The 12822-nt window shown below is 38.2% G+C and overlaps 1 protein-coding gene across 4 annotated transcripts in view; it reads right to left on the bottom strand.

The window, feature by feature from the left end:
- The window catches only part of CLSTN1 (calsyntenin 1), a 39948-nt gene that overhangs the window by 8603 nt on the left and 18523 nt on the right, over positions 1 to 12822 (bottom strand). For 2 of the 4 annotated variants that reach the window (XM_055798710.1, XM_055798711.1), the window contains 9 exons: positions 12526 to 12721; positions 10186 to 10394; positions 9030 to 9179; positions 8746 to 8931; positions 7327 to 7575; positions 5509 to 5630; positions 4244 to 4406; positions 2040 to 2090; positions 89 to 246 (listed from right to left, as the gene is read on the bottom strand). In XM_055798710.1, the coding sequence (XP_055654685.1) occupies positions 89 to 246; positions 2040 to 2090; positions 4244 to 4406; positions 5509 to 5630; positions 7327 to 7575; positions 8746 to 8931; positions 9030 to 9179; positions 10186 to 10394; positions 12526 to 12721 (1484 nt within the window). The remainder of the gene's footprint in view (positions 1 to 88; positions 247 to 2039; positions 2091 to 4243; positions 4407 to 5508; positions 5631 to 7326; positions 7576 to 8745; positions 8932 to 9029; positions 9180 to 10185; positions 10395 to 12525; positions 12722 to 12822) is intronic. The other 2 variants (XM_055798712.1, XM_055798713.1) reach the window with 1 other exon arrangement.

The raw sequence follows: 12822 nt of genomic DNA, 5'->3' as shown, positions 1-12822 counted from the left end.
TGGGACACCCCTAACTCTGCCAGCAAAACTTGCAACTATTACCAGCAAAGCAATAAATGCGATCCCCTTAATTCATGTGCAACTTTACCTTCACACCTTTGCCAACGCCATCAGTCATTTGCAAATCCAGTCCCTCTTTGCAAGTATACAGGCAATCTATCACTTTCTTGTTTTCCAGTTTACCAGAACGAATCATCAAACCTGCCAGATTGCCTCGGAAAAACTGAGCCATGTGGAGTTCACCACCTTCATAAAGGGAGGAAGGAAAAAAACCTTTATACATTTTGATTCTTTCCACTTTTCTTTTCTTTGGTAAAACAACAAATATGTTTTCTGGTACCACAAAGTATTATATACATGCGGGTTAGTTTTTATCCATTCTGGGTGTTAACCTTGTGATTATGTTCAAGCATAAAGACAGGATTAAACAGTTCACCATGCATATGGCCTTCAGAACAGGTGTGGCCATCTGGAACTGTGAAACTAAGGCTAATATTTCCGTAACAAACATTTCAAAAGAAATCGCCCATACAGCGAGGTGGTGTTCTCCAGAAATGACAGACAGAACCGACGAGATGAACTATGAGAGCTGAACCTTTCTCAGGTTCAGGTAACGCTCCCACCGGTCGGCTCTCTACAGCACAGGCAATGCCCACCAGCAGACAGCACCCTTCCTCTCAGTGCTCGTTACCCACATCTAAACTGATCATTACTCGCTCTCTTTACACTCAAGGAACAGAAAGAAACGTCACAAAGTGATTAGACTCATTCTGAAAAAGATGTCTAAGAGGGAACTGCTCCCCTCCAAAGGTGCTGCCTCCTCTGCAGGGATCCAAGCCAGCAGTTCAGGCTCAGGTAACTTATTTCCAGATCGCTGAGTGACGTCTGAAGAACTGCAACCCAGTAAGCCCCTTCGCTGATCAGACTTTTTGAAGATGACATCACGACGATCACTTAGTCAGTCTTGCTAAATAACAGGGCCACAGACCGCCCCCCAGAAATTTGCATTCCAAGGTCATCACTTACTAAGCTACCCGATTTTTAGAAAGATGTCTAAGCTTGTTTTGAAGATTCTAAGTCCTAAAAGACCCCCAGCAGAACACAATATAATTTTCAGTAGTGAAATCTCCTGTTGGAAATTATATAGTTTCCAGTTCAGACCTGTACAGCTCCAGCTTCTAGCCCCCCGACTGTTACCTCCTTGCTAAATCAAGGTGTGATGCACACCTAGAAACCTCTAGTCAATTCTATCTAGACTATCCCAAGAATTCTTACACTTCACAGAAAGAGTACTTATCTTGAACACGTTTTTAGAAACAAACACCGGTTTTAAGCGTCTCGACTTGAGACACAAAATCCACCAAACTATCACTAAACATTTCTAAGAAAATAAAACCCTGTAGCCAACTTGAAATACCTGGTAGCCAAAGCTTTTATGCCCATTCACTGTAATTAGAACTTCATATAAATTTCTGATCAAGTGAGTATCCACTGTAAATTACAGGCCTGTCTGAGTTATATACAACCAACCTGAACTAAGTATAAATCAGTCTTCAAGCAGGGAGCAGAGCTACCTGACTCCCAAAGGTCCTTTCCAACCCATGGAATAATTCTATAATATGCACACATACCTACATACCAATATTTATATAGGATGAGGTGCATATGTTTTAACAAAACTCGGTGAAAGAAATTTAGCTGATATTTTACATCAGTAACTTATTTTACACCACTTCACTGAAATCACAATGGTTGTAGATTTGTACATGGATGTGCATTTGGATGCAACCAACCCCCGCCCCCCCCCCCCCCCCCCCAAAAAAAAAAAAAAAAACAAACACAAAAAAGAAAGCAAAAAAAAAAATCAGCTGATGAAGCTCTGGAAATAGAAGCACAATGAAGAAACAAACAAGCCTAGGAGAGGATTATGTGAAGGTCAATGGGCCAAATGCAATGCCTGCATTTCATGCTGTGTGCAAGATGAAGCAATGTCTTGGCTTAAAAATGAAATAAAACAGTAGGGAAAAAACTCCAGCAACCTGCAGAGGTCTCAGGCACAGTTTCATTGTCATTTTCATTTCCTGTATATTCTGTAGAAAAGCAAGACAAAGAATGGGACAATAGGGAAAGGACCAAGTAGTTACAATTTGGCAAACTCTCTTATCACAAAAGTAGTACAAAGGAGCACTTCCCCCAAGAAGTCTGTTTATACTCAACCCAGCTTCTCAAGGTTTATGAGTTCTTTGAAACACGCATAGCTGCAATGCAGGGAAGGAACATCACTGTGTTGTTACAAGAACATAACATTCATGACAAGACAACCTGAAGAGCCCCATACAGAAGCTGCAGTAAAAACAGTCACACCAGAGAACACTTCAACCACAGATACTCAATCTCACACAAACCACTATTAGTAACGAGATCAATTGGCTCAGTATTTTCTCCTCTCCTAGCTACTGAAGGGGAAACGAAGGTACAATCCAGCCTACATCAGCAAATCACCAAAAGTTATTAAATGCTGATCAAAAGGAGCTATTACCAACCCAAATCTTTTCTCATAGCAATAGTATTTTATCTATTAAGCGGTCAATTTATCAGATGGAAGCATGGGGAGACTGGGATGGATGGACCAAAAATGAGAAACGGCTTTTAATCTTTTTACAATAAATGTTAAAAGAACTTTTTCAAGAGCATAAAATCTCTTTCCTCTTAAGAGGCGAGCTGTATATATAACTTAGAGCAGCCTGGTTTATTTTAAAATCTCTGTAAGACAAAGAGGATGGCCTTAAGCACTAACTTCACTTCCTTGACATACTTTTTCCCCCATGTTCTAACCCCCTAGAAATCAGGCTTTTGGTGGAATTTTTAAAACATACTGCCTCAAGTTCTTGTATTCCAGACTTTAATGCTCCTATTTCAGTCTGCTGTCATTAAAAATAAAATTCACGTCAGAAGAAATTAAAGAATCATACAAAAGGTGCCGGTGTGAGAGCAGGAGTTTTTAAACTAAATGTATATGCTTTTGTTAGGATGCAGAACATACATGGAAGCCATCATACAATCCATACACTTAGCTGGAACAGAGTTTCCAAGCTCCAGTTTCTTGAAAACCAGCTACTATAGCTTCCCTTGAGCTAGAAGAGATAGTTGGAAAGTCACAAACAGAATAAGACGAATTATGGAGAAAATAACTGACTCGAAGGGACAACAGAATTAATTTAGCACTGAAAAAAACAGTAATACTGAAAGATAGTGAACTTGTTGCAAAACAGTAAATTTGATGGAGAGGGTATTTTGATAACGTAACTTTCATTCACACTTGAAAGCCTTAAAACTCAAAAGAGAAAAGAAACATTTTAAGACAGAAGACTGTTAATTTGATTAAAACGTCTCAAAGCTTTCCATTTGTCATTCATTCACCAGCTACTTCTCTGCATTGCTGCAGACTGCAACTACAGTTACATTCTGAACTACAGTTGAAAGATGAATAATTTAACACTTTTATCTCTGACCAAAAAGATCAGCTTTATACCAGCTAGGGTGAATAATTTAATCAGCAAGCAAGCGTTTCCATTCAGGACTGTGAAGCAAGAGCTTTGTTTCAAAGATCTCTGATAACCAGCGTCCATGTTCAGATGCATTCTTCTCCTTTTTCTCAGGCTTTGAAGAGTAGGTGTCTCAAGTATTACAGCACATGAATCAGCATTTTACAGCTTGAAGAACACCGTGTTTTAAGCCACAGTCTGCATACAATAAAGCAGATGCTTTTTATATTTATTTTTATAAGCAGAAATGGTACAATATCCAAGAGACAGCATCACTTGCGTTGCTTAGCTGAACTGTCTGCTGGTCATGCTTCCATTTATGAGAATACTTTTTCTACAATATGCTTGTCAACCTACTTGAAATTAAGCATTCTGCTTAGTAATATGAAGTATATGATGTATTCTTACAACTGTTATTAAAAATAAGCTATCTATATTCCAACGGTTACCACAAAAATCACTTGGCTGAGTAGCTTTCTATTTCGTACGCACCTGTAGCCAGCGAGCAAAGAAACACTCAAGGAAAAAGACTAAAAGAGGAAACGTGATACTAGCTAGGAGCAAAAATAATCTGCAAAAGACAAAACAAGTGATCTTTCATGCCCTGAAAAGATCTGCTGTGTACTTCTAGGGTAACCACAAAGATCTCATTTAAAATAAAATAAGTTAATTAAATATTAACAATTGTAAATAGCTACCTTGCCAACATGCTCCAACTACTAGCTGCGTTTCTATCTTTGAAGGATGAAGCGGGTAATCTTCCGTCACCGGGAAAGGATCATATGAAACACCATCTACATAAAGAGTTACCGCAGGAAATTCAACATTGAGGACATAATGATGCCACTCTTTGTCACACACCTGAGTAAAGAAAGTTTTAAAAATTGTACTTTATTATTTTTTTTTTAATTTCAGTTGAATAACTGATCTGAAGCACATTCTGCATACACATACATGCAGACATATTGACAACCTATAAGTCTGTATAGACATACTTTATGTTTCACACATATGGCACGCATCTGAAAAAAGCAACCCAACTGTCAAGCATTTATAAATAGTTTCTTTTCTTCTATTGCCAATATAGAAAGCTGCATGTATTTCCGTTCCTTTGATTTTTAAAATATCTAATAACAGCATATTTCAATTTAAAAATACGTATCTACATGCAAGCACATTCTGAAATGCTGTTGTAACACATCCTTACTTAACAAAGGACCTGTCTTATTTTCAGAGAAAAAATGTGACCATTTTGAACAGAAGAAAGCCTCCGACAACAGAACTATTTATAGTGAAAGCTGATTAGCTTTTGGAAAGTAATAGTCTTCCTATAAGGGCATATATGGGCATTTTACCATTAAAACAGTATACACTGCCCTGCACAGAAAACAGGATATAGAGATGTATGTTAAAATGTAACTCACTGTTAGGTAACTGGCAAAACAGACCCATAATAGTAACTGTATGGCAGTGTGAAAAAGAATTAAGAAATTCTTCCATTATCCTGTTAACACTTTCCTCTGCAAAAATGTCGCGTGCTCAGAAGTACTTTAATGCTATAACCAAACCAGAACACCTGCTCTGCTCTCATGCACGCTACCTTAGTGCATTTGGTGAAGGTACCTGGCATCACAGCTAAAAGACCAACGCTGTATTTTCACATATAAATCCACTTTTTCCTACCTTTCAGGACAATGACTTGTACTTTATTTCATGAGTATCCCACTGGGTTTAATAAAAATCACTAAACCAGTATTTTATATTTAAAATGAAAAGGTATAGCTGGATCTATCTCTGATGCCTGATCACAAATAAGAGTCAGCATTGCTGGGTTCTATAAAACAAGACATCAGGAGCAAGGAGTTGCAAGAAGTATTTATTAACAATTATACTACCACGAAGTTTAGTCTCCAATGTTTTTCACTGCATTGTAACAACCTACCGGCTGTCCTTCCAAACTTACTTGATTTAATTTCCAGTGGAATTCAGCAGGTTTGTACGTTTTTCCCTCTGAAGGATCTTGGCGGAAGAGGAAAACAAGTCGGCAGTTGTGAATATAGAGTGTGTAGTGGTGCCGGTTCATATCTGCACAAGAGTGTTAATTAACATTATTTTCTGTAAACCTTAAGACCTCCACAAAATTCACCTGTTCTGTAATTTCATACACAAATCTCCAAGTAACTGATAGGAAGAAACAAATGCAGAAGTAAATCAGGCACGCTTAGAGGAATGTGATAAATGTTTGTAATAGTAGTTAGGGCAAACATTCTTGAAGGATCTGTGAGTAATACTCTGTACAATAAATAAGACATGTCTATCTCGAAATCCAATCTAAACCAAGGCACAGGACTGAAGAGGCAGATATAAACCTGCCAGCAGGAGAAAGAGAGCTCTATTTGCAAATAGAAGAGCTTTTTTGTTACAAATGAGTAGCTTTTACTGCATTTAGTTACTGTTTTAGAACACATACACATGATGGCAGGTGGACACGCTTTCCTAAGAGAAAACTATGCAATTGTAGCTCTAAAGGATTTATCGTGGAAAATAAATACAAAGGTGAGATGCTAGAGAAACAGGTAAGAGTAAGGAAAAGAAACATTTTAGCTGCATCATCCATTCCATGGCATGGGTGAGTCAAGAAAGGATGGAATGAAAAAATACCCAAATCATGTCAATCTTTCAGCCTGACAGCGTTAAATCCGACTGTATTGTCCCAGTGCAATATATTCAGAATTGCCTCCCTCCAAAAAATCTAGTTCCAGTCTTTGAATATTGCATAACGTAAGACTGAAATGAAGGCAAATCGTATCTATACTACCAGAAACTATCAGGTGCAAAAGCTACGTGGTTAGGTCAAATCAAGTAATGAAACAGGAAAACTTCTTTTTAAGGTCTGCCTACTGTGTACTTTAAACCAGGTAAAACTGCATTTAAATTTGCCTTTTTTCTCCAGTTTACTTACTTGCATGCAGAGTCTAAAGCTTTGGGTTTTGATTAACAGGAATGGGTGAAGGTAAGGAAAAGAGAAGAATATTTGTACCCGGTTCTGAATGACAGTCACTTTTCTCCTGTTCAAAGAAATGCTTTTAGGGTATTATAAATGCTGTGAAATCTTTCTTATTTAAAAAAAACAGTAATTTAAAATATACTTGGCATAGCTTCCATTGAAAAACCTAGCAGCACTTTCAACAAAGTATCTTTCTAATACACTGGACAAATTCACTGCTCCAGCTAACAAAGACAAGAATTATTTTACCCCCATTAGACAGCAATTATGAAAACAGGGTTATCAGATTTCCCTCTTATTAATAGTGTCTTCAAAATGATTGTGTCTGTAGGATTCACAGAGACATAAACTAAGCACAGGGTGAAAAAAAGTTTCATCACTGGAGAAAGAGAAATCATCTCTTCCTAGAAAAAAAAAATACAAGAGCAAATGCCGTCACCAAACCTCACATAAGTATCTTAATGATTTTAGGCAGCATCAAGAATAAGGCTATCTCTGGAGATGCAAAATCAAGACTGCATTGCCAGAATAAGTCATCTACCATGGCAAATAGAAATGCGTAACGTAAATTGAAACAGAATTAGAAAAACAAGTCTGTCTAATGTGAAGCTAGATAATCTAAGGCCATGCCTACAGGTAAGCATAATAAAGAGTGACTTTTACAGTCCATTTCATTTCCAAGAAAAACCTAACCCAGAGAAAAAACTTAAGGTCCCACATAAAAACAAACAAAACTCAACAATGAGACTACTTATAAGTGAAGTACTGACAAACCTGTCTTGTCTGAATTGCACAGGATTGTCTCTTTCTCTTTGGTTCCAGGCCCATGCCTCATCCATACAGAAATCATGAAGGGCTCTTTTAGATTGAGTGTGACAACACCATCTGGAATCTTCACAGCTTGCGTGCCATTAAACTCAAAGACTTGGTCACTGTCATGACCATTATCAGTAGGAAGTCCTATTGTCCAGTTAGCAGCACTACTTGGAGGGGGAAGTAGCTCAGCTGTGCCAGAAGAAGCACCTACAACAGAAACACTCAAATGAAAAAAGGCAGAAACTAGAAAATCACAGCTCGTTTCAAACCAAACTGTTTTTCTGAGCACTACTTTTTCAGTACCGTCAGGGTTACGCGCTACCATCACACACCAAGCAAATCTCCTTTTAAATAATGTGGCACTAAGAATGGACACCTGATGTCATGATGATTTCCATAAATTTTACTTCTGGGTAGACAAATAATCTCACTGAAATTGTTTTGCTTACCATCTCTACAGCTGTAGTGCCTCACTCTATCTCAGGAGCCATTACATTAATACCACTTGCCCCTCAGGTCCACGAACATGATGCCTTTCTCCTGACACTACACTAGTTGTAAGACTCACATCCATCCAGCTGAAGAGGACTGCATGAAGCATCCCCTCCCAGATCACTGTCTGATAATATCATGGTCAAGGAGCAACAATACCCGCAGGTACTCTGCTTGCTGGTTTTTCCCCAATTCAAGCTGAAATCGTTATTGTCACAGTGACCTCATCAGGGAGCAGCTTAGGAATTGCCCAGGTCTCTAGGGTTACGCTGTATTCACACTTCCAATTGACTTCACCTGAAGTTGAAGACATAAATCACGAGTGGTGTTTTGTCCTGTAATCTCAAATCTTCCCTACTGACTATGAAGGACTCAAAACTTTTCATCAGACCTTTAACCGCAGCGTGTGTGTATGCCGAAGTGCCCTTTATTCCTAGGGCAAGCATAGTGTAAGTTTAATTGATACAAGTAACCTGTTTTTTTTCCAAACCACACTTCCTTGATTTTCTCATCTACCTTTTCACCACATATTTCTTACATTGCATCCTTCATATCCATCACACCTCAGAAAAACAGAGAGGTTTTAATGGCTACACCCTTCTGCATATATAGCATTCTTTCAGCTCTTGAACATGAACCTCATGTGAGGGAAATTATGAGTCTATATAAGCTAGCAGAGAGGCAGAAGAGATTCTTTACTGCATTTGGGAATCATTTCAAAAGTCACCTAATTTTATGCTTTTTACTGTCTGCTAGGAAAAAAGTTGGATGAAACTACATGCAAACAAAGACTGTATCTACTCACTGATTTGTGGTCTAACATAACATTCAAAGAAAAACTAATAAGCAAGAAAGACCACTTTATTTCAAAGAAAGCATTCTTACCACAGAGTCTGTGAATGGATTTCTCAGAGTAGGTGTCTCTGTCACAGCCTTTACCAATATGGTTGGTTTCTAGTTCAACTGTTGCTTGAATTGAGGTTATTGGCTCATCACACGTCTCCAAACGCATACCGGGGAAGAGAGCTAACGAACCAGTACCAGGCTCATACTCTATTCTTTTGCTCCAACCTGTACATTTATCCAAAGAAACAGTATTAAAAATCTCTCACATTTATCTGAAGGAACTGGCAAATGCTAAAAGCAGACAGGAAGGTGATCGAACTCACCTTGCCAGCCAGGCTTGCATGTTGGCTTAAGGCTAATTTTAACCAACACATCCTCAGCAGCTCTCTTCTTCCCACAGTCGTACGCTGTTACTGTCAGTTTATACTGATGTTCTTTACCATAGTTTAACTTTTCTGTGTTTTTTATATAACCTGACACACACACACACAAAAAAAAAAAAAAAAAAAGGAAAAAGGCAATCATCAGACATCAATACCTACTCATTTTCCAGCGTCACCACTGCATTGAATGCATCCAGGTACCACATATGTACTTCATATAGGTACCAAGACTTTAGCAGACACACCTGCAAGTGAATTAGCCCTTCACTATTTGACCTTTCAATGCCAGACATCAGGCCCAGATCCTTAAAAATTAAATAAATCTAGAAATGAGCAGACATACAAAGAACAGCAGGTATATACTAACCTGGCTCTTAGTAGCATATTATATTACTCAAAATGAAACTGTCCACAGGTGGCAACTGATACATAAATTGTTTGGCACACATCAGGATTCTCTTAACTATTTTAAATTCACACATCCATGAAAATTATCCACTGGCAACGTGGATCCCCAAAAATCTCAAACTGAAGCCCACTAAAAGCTGTCTGGCTTTGTTTCATTAGCTTGCTTGAACCCCTCTGAAGGCTCCACAGATCACTAGCGGAAATTACCTAAACAAATCGCTACACTTAAAACCAATAACCATGATACTGTCATCTCCAGAGCACACCTGAGCACCTCAAATATGAAAAGCACATGCACGGAATCCCATTTCTGAAAGCTAATTAGCAAAATCTATCCTAATACAGAATAGAAAACTACAGGCAACTAAAAAAAAGCCTGCTAAGAGCTGGTTTAAAATAAAACATGGCTACCGTATTTCCTTAATTTTGAAAAGCATTTTAGAAGAAACAACACACATGCAACACACCATCTGTTCCTTACATCAGTAGATAGCACATGGTATCGGCACTGAAAGACACCTCACTTTTCATCATCAATTCAGATAGCCAAAGTCAACACCTCCATTTAACTACACTGTAGGAAAGGGTTAAAACAGGGCTTTAAAATTTGATGCTGACCAGTCTAAAGTCCTGTTCTTAGGGCAACAAATTATAGTAATTCCCACTCCATCTCGCATTGTGTTCTTACCATCTTTGTCAATAGCAAAAGGTACGTCCGGAGTTACAATTTCATAATTGCAAATCTGGCTGAACTGAGGAGAACAATCTGCATCCACCGCTTCCACTTTCAGGATGTTGTCATACCTCTTCCCTTCAATAACTGTTGCCTTGTATGACTTCTCTTTGAACACAGGAGCATACTCATTAACATCATTCACCTGAATATGTACTGTTGCTCTGGGAACAAAACACAAATGTCAGTTCCCTACACATTGCAAAACTTCCATTCATGCAAGGAAGCTGGTAAAACAGCTCCCTCTTTTCCAGATGAGTCTATCCTGCAGAATTTAAGCTCCCAGAAAGAAGTGATCAATGACTAATAAAACTAATAATCTCAACTACCCTGACTAGGAAAGCAGCAGATGCTTTTCCAGCATGTTGCAATATAATTAATTCAGTGTAGTTCTAGGTTATTGCTTACTATTGCTGTTTATTCGTGAATAAAATTCAAACACTTGTACTGTAACTATTAAATTGCCACCATTTTACAGAAATACAAAATACAGCTGTGACAAAATAGGCTTTTACTTCTGTTAAACCAATACAATCCTTTTAGTTCCTTCCTGCTGTCAGAGTATTTGATATAAACATCCAATTTTTATTTCATGTGAACAAGTATGACAGTTAAGACTGGTCTTGGTCCAAGAGCTCAGTCAAGTGCATTTGATCGGCCTTCTTTTGCTAATAAAGTACTAAGCTGTGCAAGTCAGAGAAAACTGGCTTGTTTCTTGGATGTAGGAATGACAAATCAGCCAATTTAAATGGAAGAATCACAGAAGTGGAAGATACACTTCAATACATTGTATAGCTAGCTAGACAATCCTAAACAGACTGGATCTTGAATTCGGTCCTTTCACACTTGTCACTGATTGCTGGTATATACAGAATAGGAAAACAATGCAGTTTCTGTCACAAGAGGAAGAGGTGAATAATGAATAATGAAAAGTATCTGGAATGTAAACCAATAAAGAATTCAAATACTACAGTCCTTCCATAAAAGCAAAAGTTTTCTAATGCTTATTCTAAAAAAAAAAAAAAAAAAAAAAAGAAAAAAAAAGTATTTAAGGTTTTATTTTATCCTATGCGCTACATAAATGCCACCAAAAATGGCCTTCTGTACCAAACAGACTTCATAAAAACATTAACACAGACAGCTATGGGCCAGGGAAATTTCAACAGTGGTTTGCAGGTGCTGGTCTTGGAAACCCATCAATCTGCTGAGGGAAAAGAGATGCAGAGCATGCTGCTTCATCTGTACTAGTTCGTTCCATAGCCATGAATATGATTAACCACAATTTTTATCAGACCCATCAGGAAAAAGCTTCTACCTCAATTAACCAGCACAGGTAGAAAAATACAGTAAGTTCTACAGCGTGGAGAAGGAACTGTATACTATCAAACTGGACAAAGAACCTAATTCCAGCCAAGCCAACAAAACATTTGTTGCCATCTTACTCTTTAAAATATTTCTTCAAAAGTCAAACTGAGTATCAAACAGAGTTTGAGGGCACACCTATTTTCTCTAAGTGTAATCCTTCAGAAGGTAACTTTCTGCTGCCTTTTCGAAGCATACAGCTCAGCGTAACAAGGTTGTATTCCTCACCAAGGTGACTGCTGCTAGTCTAGTCCTCATCTTACTCGTGCCCTTCTTTGCTTCGTGCAAATGGTAATCTTCCGTATGCTCTGCAGATGTTTACACCAGGGTGTTAAAACAGTTATTCTCAAGTGGATTTTCTAGAGAGCATTTCACATTGTGCTTTTTTCTTTAGATAAAGATTAGCTAAAGATTGCTTTGTTCCCATTCTTTCATCTAGGCAGAGACGAACCTTATGCCACCGGTCTTGCTTTTTTTGGTGAGGCCATCTGAAATAATGGCAACATGTAATGCTTCTCCATTTTGTCAACTTTCATATAGACTGACTTCTTGAACCTCTTGAAGTTCTTTTTCGTTTTTAGAAACCGAATTCTGAAGCAATGTCCAGGCTTGGTATCCCACGCCAACTCTTTAAATCCACTCAAGCCAGATTTTAAGTATAAGAACAGTTTTCCTGCTTCTATCCCCACAGTATTTTCGAAGGTAAATTCAGCAACATCAGGGGATAAAGCAATATCATCTAAAATACGGCTAAAGAGATGTCAAAACAGTTCATGTTCGTTTTGCTGCTATTTATACTGCCATTATATGGAAGTCTTAATTCCAGTATTAACACTTGGTTTACATTTCCTCTAACTACACAGACCATAAATCACACAAGCAGAAGACTGCCTGAAACCAAACTTCCCCTCAGCCCACCACAGATTTACTTACTTGTGGGATTTTTTTGCATTTGCTCCATCTGGTCCCTTTCCGCAGTCGTAGGCCTGTATGGTGAACGTGTAGTCCTTCTGTAGTTCACAGTCAAGCTTTTCTTTAGAGCGTATTATTCCCTCACCAGTGGATTTATCCACTACCACTGCTTCAAAGGGAACATTTTGCCCGTGAATTTTAAATCCACAAATCTCACCTACAGATCCAAAGTAAGAGAGGTTAGAACTGGTCAAAATTATTACACATGTTAAAAATAAATGACCGACTATTTTGCAGCCAAGGGTTTGTGAGGGTCTG

Source organism: Falco peregrinus, chromosome 3 (assembly GCF_023634155.1).
Source record: "Falco peregrinus isolate bFalPer1 chromosome 3, bFalPer1.pri, whole genome shotgun sequence".
In the NCBI taxonomy this organism is placed as follows: Eukaryota; Metazoa; Chordata; class Aves; order Falconiformes; family Falconidae; genus Falco; species Falco peregrinus.
The sequence above is the reverse complement of the archived record's forward strand: the minus strand, read 5'-3'. Positions and strand labels throughout refer to the sequence as shown.